This window comes from Tiliqua scincoides, chromosome 4, assembly GCF_035046505.1.
Source record: "Tiliqua scincoides isolate rTilSci1 chromosome 4, rTilSci1.hap2, whole genome shotgun sequence".
Classification (NCBI taxonomy): Eukaryota; Metazoa; Chordata; class Lepidosauria; order Squamata; family Scincidae; genus Tiliqua; species Tiliqua scincoides.
In genome coordinates, this window is record NC_089824.1 from 104102767 (window position 1) to 104119184 (window position 16418).

The 16418-nt window shown below is 42.1% G+C and overlaps 1 protein-coding gene and 1 pseudogene across 1 annotated transcript in view; both read right to left on the bottom strand.

Moving 5' to 3' along the window:
- Positions 1–16418, bottom strand: part of PFDN1 (prefoldin subunit 1) — a 44357-nt gene that overhangs the window by 8692 nt on the left and 19247 nt on the right. Inside the window, exon 3 of the mRNA XM_066625456.1 lies at positions 11583–11667. Coding sequence (XP_066481553.1) covers positions 11583–11667 — 85 coding nt within the window. The remainder of the gene's footprint in view (positions 1–11582; positions 11668–16418) is intronic.
- On the bottom strand, positions 11415–11531 carry LOC136649909 (5S ribosomal RNA; annotated as a pseudogene).

Below are 16418 nucleotides of genomic sequence, written 5' to 3' on the forward strand. Positions count from 1 at the left end.
AGACTGCTCTTCTCTTGAAGTCAGGACAAGAACTGGGAGAAATTGTTCCCAATCTGAGGAGAGCGGAGGTCTACTTATTTAGTCCTGCCTCCAAAAATAACACTAGCTGGGATCTCCTTTCCAAAGAAGGATTAAGCATGCTCCTTTGCAAAGTTCTCAGTCAAGCTAACATGCAATGAAAATGTGTAAACTATATTATTTTTACAATTATATCCCACTTTCCAAAACCAAAGTTAGCTCACAAGATTAAAAACAACCATTCGAATACAAAAACACACTTTAGACAGACAAATGTTAAGCTCCATCTTGTACCACAAGTTTTTGACTAGTTCAAAAATTAAGATTCATGTAAGCCATCTTGAGTGATTACACTCTGAACTGGAAAGAAAAGATAAAAAAGATTTTATATAATGTATAAAACTGAAGTTGAGTGGCTTGAAAACTATTTCTAACCCATGCCAAAATACTGTACAAAATCAAGACTCTTGCATAACAATTTATTCCTCAAGCAAAGTCAGTCCAGTGTCAAGAACATTTTCAAAATCAACATGCTTTTGAAAAGGTATTGACTGTTGCATGGCTTGGTCCCAAGCATCTGTTCTGGCTCTACAATTTGTCATATGTTTGAAAGCCAAGGCAACCAAGTCCATTACGGGTCAATAAACTGCCAAGCCTTAATAGCACACACCTGTCTGAACTTTTGTGTGCCCAGCAGTTATGTTCAGAAGAGAGGTAGAGATCTGCCTTGTCTATTAACATATCACTAACATAAGCATAGTGAAAGGTGTATAAAAGGAGGGGTGGGGACCAAGCCGGAAGTTGTGAAGCCACATCCAAATACCTGAAAGCTAAGGTGTGCTTAGCAATTATGACTCAAAGCTTGATCAGCTCCGTTGCAAGATGATGCAAGTGAGGGCTCTACTCCGTTTAAACATGCCCAGACCCAGTGTGGGGAGAGAGAAAAATCTACAAGACTGTTTTGTTTCTATGCAGTAAACTGGTAGATGAGGAATAGTAGGGAGTGGATGGGAATAAGCAGAGATGAATTGATTCTATGAGTAGCAGTTACTCACATGATGACTGATTAGATAAGCCCCAGAGCCAGTTTGAATCAGATCCCTTCATGTTGGTCTCACCTTTTAATGGTGGTAAAGAATTGTTTTAATATTAATTTTAAAAAATCACCTGTCTTTTGAAGATATAATTTCATATGGAATTCTGATTCCATATGATATAAATTATTATTCTAGTTATAATTACTAAAGAAGAGAATGGTTTATTTTAGGCTCTCTCTAGACATACACTTTTGAACATTGCTGGTGTTCTTCACGCCCATGAGCTATGTCTGCAAGCCAAGGTCCACAGAGCTTGCTATACTGACATTTGCTAGAAGTGCACAAGAAAACATTTCTCTGGCCCAAGACTTTCAAATGCCTTCAGTATTAAGGGAATACCACAAGCTATAAGCATTTGTACATGAGCTTAATTAACAGTATTACTCCGCCTGAACTATTGGCTTCTTTTACTCCATTGTTACTAATGTGAACACATTGTTCTCAGTAAAGGCAGAAACAACTATTCTAAAAACATCAAGTAGTGTTATTTAGTTGTGCAAAATGTGTTAAGTGTTTTACACTCAAGTAAACTAAGCACATGCCAATCAACATCAAACAATTCATTCCCTCTAGTGTGTAGTTAATCGTCTTGGCAAAAAGATTGTCTCCTGTCTTCTTATAGTATATACAATATAGTAAGACAACCTTGATCTCTACCTGGCAATTATCATCTACACATTCTCATAACTCCTGCCCTGTCATATTATACGAGTTGGGAAAAACATACATACATTCTGTCTTTTCCAGAGACAACTCAGAATTTACTAGGCTGTTGCTTGTGGGACACAATTCAAGATGAACCCATATCTTTATTTAACCCACCTCCTTTCCTGTAGATATTGTCTTTGTACAGGAACAATCTGCACTATGGAAGCAGAAGTTAGTGCCATATTCCCATCTCTCCTAGGGCCCAATCCTATTGCACCCAATGCTGGTGGTACACTCATACCTCCAGTGCTGGATGTCACAAAAGTGCTGTAAAGCATTTTACCACCAGTGCTAGAGACGAAGTGAGGTCAGCACTAGTCATTGCCAGGCCTCAGTACCAAGAAGAGGTGACACGGGAGCAGCCAGTGGTAAGTTTCTCTGCCAGGTGGCAGAGCAGCTTTTCGAAGTGAGGGGAGGGCAGCCCAAGGAGAGGATCAGAACCGAGACCGGGATGGGGACAGTGGCAGACTCTGCCACTGTATCCTATGCCCCCTCCTGAGCCTAGAGGCCCTACTCGGGTCTCCTCAGCTCTACACCAGTAAAACAGCTAGAGCAGCTCCAAGGAGTCCCACTGGGGCCATCAAAGCTTTACCTGTGGTAAGGGAACAAACATTCCTTTACCCAAGGAGACTCCAGTGGCTGCCCAGGGTCCATAGGACACACTGGCAGCCAATTCAGCACTGATACCCCTCTGGATGCTGGGGCAGCATAGGATTGGGCTGCCCAGCAACACATAGGACATACAGCATGTTGAGTCTTTGAAAGGGTGGATGCATTTTTACCATAGGCAAAAAGGGGATCCTATGGTAATGACAGGAAGCAGATGGTAGTCAGCCAATATATTTATAAATAGGAGCTAATCTGCATTATGTTATCTTGTTTGCACTCTGAGTGGTTGTAAAAGCATTCTCAGTAACAAAGGCTCTTGTCTTCATCAAATAGGTCTTATATTTTCACTGGGAAAGGGTATAGGAAATGATCAACTTCATGACAAATATAATTGCACTCCTGTCCTGCCCTGTATTTGAATTTCAAAAGGACAGCCATATCAATCTCTTGTAGAATCCCTTAAAGGCAGGAGTATTTATAGTGGGGTTTATAGCAAAAATCTACTTTGTTAGACATCTGAATGATAACTTGGAAGAAGAATGCCTGTTTCCACAAATCACCTTATATGGAAAGATTCTGTATTTTTAAATTATTCTTGTCTGCTGACAGGGCATCACTCTGAAAGAGATTTGGGAAGCAATAAGCAAGTACATTGTGTAGATGAGGTGCATGACCACAGCACACATGGCTGAGTAGAACAGTCAGAGCTACAGCAGCCTTTAGTGGGAATGCTGGCCAAGTTAGCATCTTATTGCTATGAAGCAAGGCTGCATAGAGTATTAGGTGTCTTCTTCAAAAACCCACTACTCAACATGGGTAAGAAGAGAGTTACAAGTCCCATCTGGTGCATGGAGAACCCATTTTACATGTTAACTGATTTGGGCTCTATTGTCATCTAAAGGCATCCCTTCTCATTGACATGGAGTACACAGAGACATGGAGCAGCCCTGATTTTCAAATGGACATAATTGGGGGTGGGAAGTGGGCACTACACACACGCTCTGAGTCATTGTCTTTAAATGGGCATTTTTGAAAAAGAAAAAAGTCACAACTCAATGGGATGGAAGATGTCAAAATATTGCGGAGAGAGAAGGGGAGAAACTCTCTTATAAAGCTTGACCTCAACAACATATATGCTTCCTGCTAGATCAGTGAGACATGATATACTTTGGACAGGAGAAAGACCCAGCTGCTGGGACTCCTCTAGTCTGACAAAAACAGCCACAGAACTGTCAGGTGAGATGTGTGTGATCATGCAGCTGTATCAACATTCCCGACCCAGATTAAAACATTGCTAGAATACAACTGGCTGGGGACTGAGGAGATTGTTTTGGTTTGAGGGGGGTTTTTGTATGCAGAGTCCATTTTACATGGCTGTGTGGAAAAGTTGGCTTGTTTTAAAATATTATTCTATTGAAAGGCTGGAAAAGGATGGAAATATCAATATAAAACATTTTCCAAAAACACTGCATTTTTTAGACAAATGTGACCAGAGAGCGCTCCCTTAAATCACTGAACACGTTCAAATAAAACACTAAATATAAAGGCATTATTCTGAATTTGTTGTGTTTATATACATTAAGACACAGAACAGTGACCAACCAGAAGACAACTACTTTAGAATGAAAATCTGCATGACTCTGTGGCCTCTCTACATATTACCATGCTATAAAAGCATGGATACAAAAAACCTGATTTGGCAAGGTTAACATACTGGGAAAAGAGAGTCATAAGAACATAAGAACAGCCCCACTGGATCAGGCCATAGGCCCATCTAGTCCAGCTTCCTGTATCTCACAGTGGCCCACCAAATGCCCCAGGGAGTACACCAGACAACAAGAGACCTGCATCCTAGTGCCCTCTCCTGCATCTGGCATTCTGACATAGCCCATTTCTAAAATCAGGAGGTTGCACATACACATCATGGCTTGTAACCCGTAATGGATTTTTCCTCCAGAAATTTGTCCAATCCCCTTTTAAAGGTATCTAGGTCAGATGCCATCACCCCTCTCAGTCGACTCTCAGATGCACCACATGAGTATTATTTCAAAGGTGTATTCATTGAGCTGGAAGTTGCAACTAAATTCTCAAATGTGTAATCCATGTTACCCAAGCACAAACATTTTAAAACAAACTTTAAGAGTCTGAGCTCTTGAAAAAATATTTGAATCTTTAAAACATATTTTTAAAAAACCTCTTTAAAATGTAAACTGCAAGATGTGAGAGGACTAAATAATTACCTATTTCATGTACATGTGAAGGGTAACATGTCCCATGGTACTGTGGAGGCAAAGGAGTATATTCTGAGAAGTGGATGACTGAATGAGGAAGAGATCCTCTGATGGGAAAAAATAACTGTTTTGCTAGGAATGGAATTTGTAAGGATGCACTTATAGGTTATCCAAGACAGAGTCCAAGGTAAATGGGACCACAGTCTAGGTGGTGAGTATTATTGGGCCATACAGCTCTGGGGGGAAAGTGCTTCAAGTAGGGGAAGGCTTCCCTTGCCCAAGACATGAAGTGTTCAATTTCAATAAAACCAGTCGTCATAGACTTCTGCATAAAAATATAGGTCAAAAGCCAGAAAACTGGAAAAATACACCTTACATGAGTTAACATTGGATGAGGCTGCTGATCAGGCTAGCATCACTGTAGCTGGCAGGTCGAGGCACAAAACCAATGTTGACCAAGATGGTTCCAGCCGAGATATAAAATATGACATCAGTTCAGAGCTGTCAACTGGGGAGCCAGGAGGAAACTGCCACTGGCTACTATACTATACTGCCTACAGGTATACTATCTGCTTTAGTGTGAACCTCAGTGCAAAACACTTTGAAATGATTATATCCTGATATCTTGGGTTGCAATCCTATACACCAGGGGTGCCTAAGCCCTGGCCCAGGGGCCATTTGGTGGTCCCCCAATCCAGCCCGCAGCCAAAACATCTACTCTTATAATTTTCAAGACTGCCTAGAAGAGGTTGGTACCACCAGCCTCTTCCTTCTTCATATGCTTTATTTTCCATCTTCTCTACCTGAATGAGGGGAAGAAATGACTTAAGAATTTAACAGCCCAATCCCAACCTGCCCCAAGGCAGGATTGGGGCTGAAATCACTTCCCCTTACCCCAGGTAAAGTCACAGCAGCCCCAGTGGGGCTACTCGAATCCGTGCCACCTCAGAAGGTAGCACAAATCTGAGTAGCCCAGGATTGCCTTGGGCCACCCGGGAACAGGGTTAGGATCCGACATAACTGCCGGATCCTGGCCCTGCTTCCCGTTTCCCAAGCACCCACCCCCAGAACACCCACACCCACCTTGCCTCTCTCTGCACTCTCCCCACGCCTCCCCAGACCTGCACTGGCCAACACAACTCACCCATCCTCCTGGGCCCGCAGTGGCATGGGGAGTGCTTTACAGCACTTTTGCAACACTCTTGGGCCAGCGCAAGGGACTTGCACTGGCCCAAGCATAGGTCTGGTTTGCGCCCTAAGGTGCTTACAAATTTACTCATACATAGAAGAAAAAAAAAAACTAAAAAGTACAAAAGCTCAGAATAAAGGTACCTATTTTAACTTCTGCACCATATAAGCAGCAAACACTTTTTATGGTCTCGCGTATTGTGCTGGCTTACAACTTCACCTCTGTGCAACCACACTTTTCTTTATCTGTCTGCCTTAGCTTTGGAGGCAAGTTAAATTGGGGAAATTGCACTGGAGGGAAGGTTTAAACCTATCCACCTCCAGGACCACTACTCCTGTCAAATTGGGAATCCCCTGTTGGGTAGAAACGAAAAGACTGGGAGATCTGATCGTGGCTCTTCCCCTTGCTGTTGCTGGTTTTTGCTCCAAGGAAGGGTGACAATCATTTCCCTCTTCAGGAGGTATTCATAACCCTTTCCATCACTGAAACAACTTCTGCAATTTTCCAGAAGCCATTTGTTACAGGGGTTAGATTACAAGTGATTACACTTATCTCTTCAAGCATCATGTCAGCCTCTGCAGACAACTGACTGAAAATGAAAGAAGTGAGAGTGACAAGAGGAAGCCATTGATATCTTTGGCTTAACTCTGAAGTGCCTGACACTTATTTGCGAAGTGTCTCTCAAACATACGTCTTGAGTGTACATACAGACTTCTGTCTGGGTGGGCAAGTGGTTAGAAAATTCTTTACCAATTTTTTTGGACAATACTGCCACATGTAAAGCGGGAGAGAGGGCCCCACTCTCAGTATTTGTTGCCATCACTATCTTAAAGTTCTGGCAACAGGGCTGGCACTATTCCTACAGACTTGGTCACTAGCTTCTTCTAGACAGTTCGTGTTAAGCATAGTTGGCCCACATCTTATGCAAGTTCTGAGATTGAAACAATAAAGTCAAAATCACATAAACTGTAGTTAAAAGTACCGTAAATCCATATATTTATTTTCCACATCTTTACAATGCCATTCCTTCAAGGAGCTCAGGATGGCATACATAGTTCCTCCCCTTTTTGTCCTCACATCAAACCCATGAGGTCCGTGAGGCTGAGAGGTGCGTGGCCCAAGGTCACCCAGAATTTGATCCTGGAACTTCCAGGTCTAAATTCAACGCCAGAACCACTACACAACATCCTGACTCTCAATACATACTGCAGCTTCATTCTTCTATTTCAGACTCACTCCAGGGCATATACTAAGTAAATGAAGTGACAAGCGGAGTCTCCTATAACATAAACTATTATTTTTCACTCTTTTTTGGCAAAGCAAGTACACTTGAATTTGTGTGCTTCAACTGTGCATAAGAAATGTGGTGGATTCCCAAAGTCTTGAAACTGGTATCTTGGTTTCCTGTGGTTTCATGGCCTAGAGCAACCTTCAGCATTGTCCCTCTTGCACATAATGAGAGAAGTTTGAGAAACATGGAAAACAACAGGTTTAAAAGCATTTTTTAAAAAAAACAGGAATCTCACTTATCAAGAATGTCAGCAGGCTCCCGCCCCCTGTCCTTCCACATGGCAAATACAAATCCAGCAAGTTGCTGCAGTACAGAAAGTCACCTTATAACAGCTCCCCCCATGTGATATTTTTAGCCACTTCATCTGACAACGCCCAACAACTAAGCAGGCTGAGAATAGTCAAGGGGAGAGAGGGGATTATCAAGTCCTCGCAGTGAAAACACACAGCCATAATCACTTCCTCCATTAAGGAGGAATGGGTGTTTTCCATGTCTTTAGAACATCACAAAGTTACTGTCTCTGAAATGCCACATTTAAAAACAAACTAGAACAAGCGTGATAATGGAAACAGATAGTGCTTTCCTGAAACAGTGTTGTTTTATCCTTACACATCATGTTTCCTTAAAAACAAGGGAAGAAAAACATGGCTTAAGTTTTCTCCCAGCATTGTTGAGCTAAAAAAAGGGGCTGCACTCATTCTTTTAGGACACTTCCAAAATAGATCTTGCTCCCCACCCCACCCCCATTCACATACCATAATAAAACATAAATAATATTAAACATTACAAAGGCTGGGAGAAGGGCACGCATTTCCAGGAAGCAAAATGTTGCCTTTGGTTGCATCCAGTTCTTGGAAAGGGTCATAGCCCAGTGGTAGAGCAACACAGCTTTGCAAAATGGTCTGCAATTACGGCCCCAGATTCAATCTCCAGTGGCAAAGGATCCGCTGGGCTAGGAAAGTTATCTGCCTGATAGGGCTGGGAAAGTTATCTACCTGAAACCTTGAGAAGCTTCCATCCTGGTGGAGACAATATTAGGATAGATCAGCGTTTCTCAACATTTGTTCTCCACTGTACCACTTCACACAGTCCACCCATTGGAAATACCACCAGAAATAACTGCTGATGATGTCATCGCCAGTTACTTCTGGATGGGGAGACCAGATACAACATGGCAAACAGGCTCAGTGTGGACTGAGGGCTTTTCCAAGTGTGCAAAAGGTGCATGTTGGAGCTCTGCCCACCAAGCTGAGCCTCCTATTGCTACTTGTCTTGTTGCATTGCTGGTCTCACTGCCAGGTGGTAGAGATCTATGGGTGCCGCAAGTACCTCCGGACACCACCTCAAGTTGAGAAACACTGGGCTAGATTAACCAATGGCCCGACTCAGAAGAAGGAGGCTTAAATGTTCATATGTTCTCCCTATACAAGCCTACTCATGCTTTTGGATCTTGTACAGTCAGCATAGGCTGCTGTACATGTGAATAAATCATGCAGCAAATCTGCTCTGCATGAAGGTGATAAGCATGGTAGTCGGATATGCTGTGTGTGAAGCTACTGACTCAGAGCCTCATAACTACAGTCTGGATCAGAGTCATTTGGCAAGTCCCAGCAACACTCCACAGCACATGTGTTCACGCCACACCTTTAGCCACGGGTACCCCCCTTTCTAGGAGGGAAGTGCAAGCACCAGTTCCCTGGTTAAAACTCCAGAAGTTTTCAAAGCTTCTCTGAAAAGATGCAGCTTCCACCACTTGATTGCATGACGGAGGAGCATTATTGACTTTTTTAATGCATGCTTTATTGTTGCAAGTTATCCTGAGGGCCTGTTAAGGGGTCAAAAGGCAGGTTCAAAAGTTTAATTAAAAAAAAAAAAAAGGAAGTGCAAGTGCAATAATTTTACATGGTGGCTTGATAACTAGTAAATATTTATTGCACCATAAATGTTTCTGAGGAAATGTCTGCTTTCATATTTTGCTTCAAGCAAACAATGACAGGTGCTTTGGTGCCCAATACCAGCATCAATAACTTGACTTTGCAACCACTTGCATGCTTTCCCCATCATGATTTATCAGCCAGTCCTCCACTCCGCATGCCCTGCCCCCATGAAGATTAATAAAATGGTTGGAAAAAATCCTTTTAACACTAATAGCATGGTAAATGGTGTCACTTCCAATAACTGTAAAATCAGCATAACAAAATATCAGTGTCTTTGTTTGGAGTATTGACCCTGAACCTCAGCGCCAACTGTCCTAGCAATGAGGTCACCATGATCACCATCACTGAGAAATAACAGCTGTTATTCCCAAATGCATTTTTGAAAGAGGAGCAAATATAGCTCTATACATGTCTGCCATTTTTCCTCCAGGGCATCTGACGTATGCTGGTCGCCAAGGCTGTCCTTAGCTGCCGAGTCAAGCAGACTTGGTCTTCATTTGATCGGACCTGACATTCAGCCCCAAATGTTATTAAAATATTAGCTAGCTTCATATCATTAGCACAGTTGTCCCTGGACATATCCATTCCTCCCTTTCCATTTAAAATAAACACTTAAAAATAGATGTTCAAAGACTAGGAAATTGCCAGAAGATCTCCTTCAGTTGGGCCTTTATATATAAACACCAAGAACATATTTGCCATACCAAAAGCTTTGTCAAAGAGATGCTAAGCTGGCACATCTCACTGATCTAGGCCTGGCCTGTGATTGCCAACCTGAGTGGCAAAGTTTTTTCAGTAATTATTTGCAAGAGAGGAGTTTGGCATAGCTACCTTTTCAGCTGGGATGGTTGTCCACTCCAATTCCTGCTGACAGGCCGTTGCAGACAGTACACATTTTTGTTCCTCGACAGGTAAGGCAGTGGTTCTCAAACTGGGGTGCCGTGACGTCCCAGCCAGAGAGTCCTGGCCCCTGCACCCTTAACGAGTAGTGGGCGGGGGCAGTGACATGATCGTCAGAATTGTGTTGCTTTGGAGGGGCGTAGGGGCTTGCTTTAACTTACTAGAGGCTGGAGCAGCCTCCCAGGGGTGTGGTGAGCCCCATGCCAGCCTCCAAAGCGGCCCCCGAGGTGCACAGGCACTTCCATCGCGAAACCAGAAGTGGATTGCAATTGTTATTTTCACCGTTTGCATGTTCCTGGCGATCGCGTTGCTGCCTCCCTCCCCCCTCGCAAGATTACAGTGGGGCTCAAATTCCCCAAGAGTTTGAGAACCACTGAGGTAAGGAGTTAGCACACAAACACCCCTTCTAGACATTTAGAGGGTTTATAAGTGACAAGTTAAGGCATAGGCTTTCTTGCTCATAGATGCTAGCAATAACTTATTTTGCCAATGAGCATTACTCACAGTGTTAGTTTGTAATAGATGAATAAAGCATTGTGCATGCAGCCTCTGAGTAGGAGTAGGAATTTAGAGAAGTAGGAAGTAGGAATCCTGGCTGGATTCCAAGTCAGGTGTTTCCTCCTTGTACAAGGAAACTTGTACAAGTTTTATGCTTGTACAACTATGGGCCTGTTTCTTGGCAAACAAGGCTGCCACATCATTCACAACAATTTTGTTAATCCATTTTAGAAAGCCAGGGTGGCAGCTATGGGATCCTTACTCACCACAGTCTTGGTTAACAAGCTACATGCAGAAGTGGAATAGGTACAGCTTAGAAACAACTTAGACCCTGCCACCATAACAGAAGCAGGCATGGCATGTTTTACACAATTATCTTTGAGGGGTACCTCTGCATGGGGCCAGTGTTTCCTTCCCTGGACTCTGTCTCAGCCACATGGCATAAGTGAGGACAATCCTTAGATGCAGCCTTTCCTTTTCCAAGTCTGTCCTGGGAAGCATACCAGAAACTTATTGCCTAGAGGCCAGATGCAGTCAATCCCTCCCAGTCTGAGAGGTGATGAAAAGAAAGCCTGGTGGGCCAGTAATGGTAGTGGGTAGCAGAGTGGCTCATGCAGCGTCTCCTTTCCCTAGTTAAGACAGCTACAAAGCAGCCAAAAGCCCAGTCCTGTGGTCTAATCCTGCCTGCCTCTTTAGATACCAAGCCTGGTTCAGCAATATTAGGAAAGAGGAGGAAGAGAAAAAACAAGCAGCAGATACCTAGAAAGAAGAAGGCCTAAGGGCAGCAGAGAAACCCAGCTCTTCAAAGGAAGACAGAATGAATGAGAAGATCCTCCTCTCTCTGCTGTGACCCTGCCTTCTACTGGAAGAGAAGATAATATTTTACTACCTGCTCTTGTTGGTTGGCAACCTTCAGTCTCGAAAGACTATGGTATAAGCCTACAGCACCCGGTATTCCCAGGTGGTCTCCCATCCAAGTACTAACCAGGCCTGACCCTGCTTAGCTTCCGAGATCAGACGAGATTGGGCATGTGCAGGGTAACAGTTGCTGCTCTTGTGCCTGGATAAATGAGAAAGTTACCATTTTAGGAATCTAAAGCTTACCTCCAATTCCTTAATTTTCTCTTCTGCAATTTTTTGTTTTTCTAAGAGTTGGTTGTGAATTACTCCTTTAGACTGAAGAATAAACCTGCAAAGAGTGAAAGAAAAAACAAAATATGCAGGCTTATTAAATATACAAGTGTTAGCTCCTGTAAATAACCAAACACAATGTTGACAAAAGGCAAAAGGTTTCTGCACCAAGAGGATAAAAAGATAGACTTATTTTCAATCCAGAGCATGAAGTCAGCTTCAGCCTTCCGACCTTGCCTGGTTACGGATCCCTGGCTGGACAAAGTTTCGGGGTAATAATATAGGGCAAAGGTAGCCAAACCACGGCTCCTAAGCCACATGCAGCTCTTTGACATATATTGTGCAGCTCTTGGAAATATGTTAGTTGAACACAATTAAATTAAAAGGTAACTAAAAAATTTTTAAGCTCTATAATTACTGTATTCACCAAGTATAAACTGAAAGTACACTAAATTAAAACATAAGATTAATGTGCATGGTGATATTTAAGAATTTAAATATTTCTTAAATATTGTAGCTCTCAACCATCTCTCTTGCAGCTCTCAAACATCTGAAGTTTATCATGGCTTTATTTAACTTCTAGTGTTCTCCAGAAGCGCTATAAACCCCCCCACCCACCCCCTTTTTTTTAGCTTCCAGCACGCTCTGGTCACGTTCTTTTTTTAGGTTCTAGCGTGCTAGCCATGCTAGAATTTTGGCGAGTGAGCTAGAAAGATGGTCACCACCATGCTCACTTCAAACTATTTTCTATGTCCCTAGCAAAAAAAAAAAATGTAGCACATATAAGATTCCTATGTTAAGCAAGTTTGGCCACCCAGCATAGGGTCATCCAAAAAGCTGGGAGTGGCAATGATCTGTAAAACAAATTACACTACTGAAGAAATTCAGAACTAATTTGGCCAGTACCACTTGGAAACTAATGGAATCTCAGGATATACCAGAAACTATTGGAACTTCAGGCAGCATTCTGAAATTGAGGTACACCACCAAAAAGAGCATTTCTTGAGTTGCCACTCATTAACAGATGCAGCAGCCTCTGGTAATAAAGGTGGCAAAAAAGTACACTTCCAAACATCATCTTTACAGTTTAACCTGCCCCATTTTTTAACTAAATAGAAATACAGTGGAAAAAAGCATTCATGTTCCTAAATTCCTAAATAACATGTATATATTTGTCTAATTCATGTTCCTAAATTCATAACTTATTACTATATTTTTTTGCTCTCTAATGCTGTTTTTGTACATTTGTTTCCAATGTACATTTCTTTATTTTTATTGCCAGATGTTCTACTGCAATATTATGTTTTAATGTTTTTATTTTAACACAGTTTTACTAGGAGATGCCTTGAGGAGCCTGCTCAGCTGACCGGGGACTTACCCGTGTTATATATATAACAACTACACATTTAAATGTTGGCTATGTGAATTCTCCAGTAAACCTATTACAATGACAAAAGAGCTCCAAGAACCTTATTTCCTGCCTTCCTAAAAATGCTAGCTTCCAGAAATAAGAACTATCTTCCAATTGAAAGGATGAAAACATGACCTGACAATACTGGGCAGTTCACTTGTTTGAGTTATTTGATGTCTGTTGCACAGCCTGCTATTAACATTGCAAATTTTTTCACTGGTCCTGCTCCTTTTCTCCAACAGCAGCCTGATATGAAGAATTTTACCAGCTGAAGCATTTCTTGGCATGGAGACCCAGCAATAGGCAAAACTTCAGCTGCTAAATTAAAGACACAGGGGCAATAAACAAAAAGAAGGCAGGGCTCCTACCTGTTCCTACAATAGGAAACAGCCACTGTCTTACATCTGGTACTACATTTGCATTGGCTTTCAGCTGGGGTTGGGAGCTGGTCTAGAGCTCTAACATATTACATTACTTAAGTAAATAGAAATAGCCACACAGCTTCCAAATGAGGCTTTTTGCATTGCTAGACGCTTAACTAGACGGTAGATTTATACCATTGTTCATACTTCAATCCCTTGAAAAATATGGTGGAACACCTCTAAAATAGAATTTGAGATAGTACAGCATGGACAAATAAAAAGATCGGTGTTTAAAGGTTATTAATCCTTTATTTAAATGATTTCTATTCAACTTCTCTCCAAATAAACACAGTGCCCAAGGCAGCATACAATAGAGAACGAGGAAAAAGCTAAATTGCCAAAACGGGAACAAAATATACAGTGCAATGATCATAAGCACCCTAAAGAATACTACAATTAAAAAATTTAGCACAAAACAGAACCACAAAACCTTAAAGCAGCTACTGAAGAAGGAAAGAACGTGCAGAAAGAAAAGTTCTCACCCCTTGCTGGAAGGTTACCAAGGATGGGACAATTCTTAATCCACTAAGTGGAAGCTGCATTTAAAAAAGGCGCTGCCTCAGATAAGGCTCTGCTCTTCATTGTCATCTATGTGGCCTACGCCAAAAGTAGCACATGAAGCTAGGCCCCCTCTGCTGACCTAAAGCAATACTGGCAAAGAAAACTATGACAAAGAAAACTATGAGAAGATGTAGCACAGCATTTGATTTTTTGTACTGCAAGAGCACATATTCAAGTCAAAGCACAAAATATTTTACCCTCAATAGTAACAATTAAATACAAGGAATTCAATGTCACTCTGACTCCTGAAGGGAAGCCGAGATATACTGTTACGTGAAAATCTACTTTTCCCTTCCAAGTTGTGATTTTGTATGTATTATGGACTAAAACTCATGCAGGTAAAACCTCAGAATACACCCTTCCCCCCAGTACACTTTTTTCAAGGCCCTGGTAGAAGTCACAAGTTTGCAAAACTCATGGTGATTACATCCCCTCCTCCAGTCAAGGAATGTCTCCTGATTATGCAAAACAAGCATGCACCTCCGGAGGAAGAAGTCTATTGTTCTTTTGTTGCAGCTTTATCACTCTTAAGCACCTTATGCAAATTGCCTCCCTCCCCCAGAAGGTCAGCCTGGCTGGTAAGCTGACTTCCAGTTCTTCATGTCTTTCTTACATACTCCACGTGTACCATTGTGTGTACTGAGCATGCGCATCTAGGACAGCTGTAGGATACTTCCGGGTCATTCTAGGTCAGCCATAACCCTTTAAGAGAAAGCTCCGAGCACGTGGCTCTCTCTCTCTCTGGCTGCCCTACCAAGGGAGTGGTCCTTCACGGGACTCTCCCCTTCCCTACTGCTCCCCGGGACAGGTAATTATCCTGCGTTTCTGAAATTCCTTCCCTTTTTCCCTATCTATTCCTCCCTTCTTCCCCATCTTTAGTTAGCAAACTGGGTTTAGCAGATTAAGGGACCCCTAAAATCCTTCCCTACAATCTGTTTCTGATTCCTTTTTGGATGCACCAAATACATAGCACATGCAACCACCATAAAAACTAGGTACATTTTTCAAGTACTAGAACCAAGAAATGTGTATTATGTTTACCTTTGTGTGTTTTTGCAATAAAAATATAATCTTTTGATTGAAAGTTACCTTTCTCCCAGTCTTCTCTTTAAGCTAAACAAGGGATTTCTTTGCTTTACGCTGTCTTGCTAACCAGCCTATGGTCCTAAAGTTTCCAAAAGGGTAATATAATAACTCCCTTAAACATAACAGCCCTTTTTGGTAACAATACAGGTCCAGCCTTGTTATACAAGGATTTTTTATACACAGATTTGACTTAACATGAATGGCCCCTGCAAATGAGAAGGAATGTGCTGATCCCTGGAGAAGGGGAAAAATGCATCCCTTTAAAATCAGTTTAAAAAACTGAACAGTCCTTTAACAACAGCCTCCTTAATGAGAGAGAGAGAGAGAGAGAGGGCAGCTGACTGACAATCCATCAATCCTTCTCTCTCCAGGCAACCCCTCCCTTCCCCCTGAGCATGTGAAGAAAGGTGATCACTTTGCATTGATGATTGGGCAGGAGGTCTGGTCTAGAGGCTTGAGCCTCCGTTTGCCTGAAGATAACATCCAAAGGTCGCCAGTTAGAGGCCGAGCAACTGACAAGCCCAGCTGAGTTATTCCACCTGCTCTTGGAGAGATGAAGGAGCTGCTTATCAGCCTGTGTGGGAGGAAGCTGGAGGCCAGAAAGTGATAACAGACCATAAAAGATCCATCTGAAATGTTGTGCAGTTCTTGAAAGATAGAACCTTTCTTCAATTGTAAAAATCCCTATGGGGATTTAGAACAGCCTGCCTATGTAAACCGCCTTGAATTAAAGTCTGAGGAGAAATCTGATGACCAAGAAAGGCGGTATATAAATGCCTGTATTATTATTATTAAGGGAGGGGCTGAGTGAAGTGCCTCTCTAAGCACTTGGAGGAGGACTGATTGATGGATTGTCTTCTTAAGGACTCTTATCTTACATCACAAAGGTCAGCAAGGCTGTTTTTTAAATCACCAGAGCAAGGGAACTTTGTTTTTAAAATAGATTTGCTTTAATGCGTTTTTTTGCCATTCATGTGAGTTCTGGGAACGGAACCCACGTGAATAATGAGGCTCAAGCTGTACATCTCCCTCACCTCATGGTTGTTGTGAGGACAAAAGGAAGAAATGAATCAAGCATATTGCCCTGAGCTCCTTGGAGGAAGGGCGATATTAAAATGTGAATAAATAAAAGCAAAATAATTAGACACACACATTGGAAATCACAATAGCTGAAAAACAGTTTCACCGTTCACTCAAAGCAGTGACTACCGACCTAAGTTTTATGAATGGAAATCATCTGTGAATACTCAGTCGCTTCTATTAATCTCCTGTGAAATGGGGATGAGGATTTCAGGGGTCACAAAGGAAGATGGAACCAATTCACAAGTT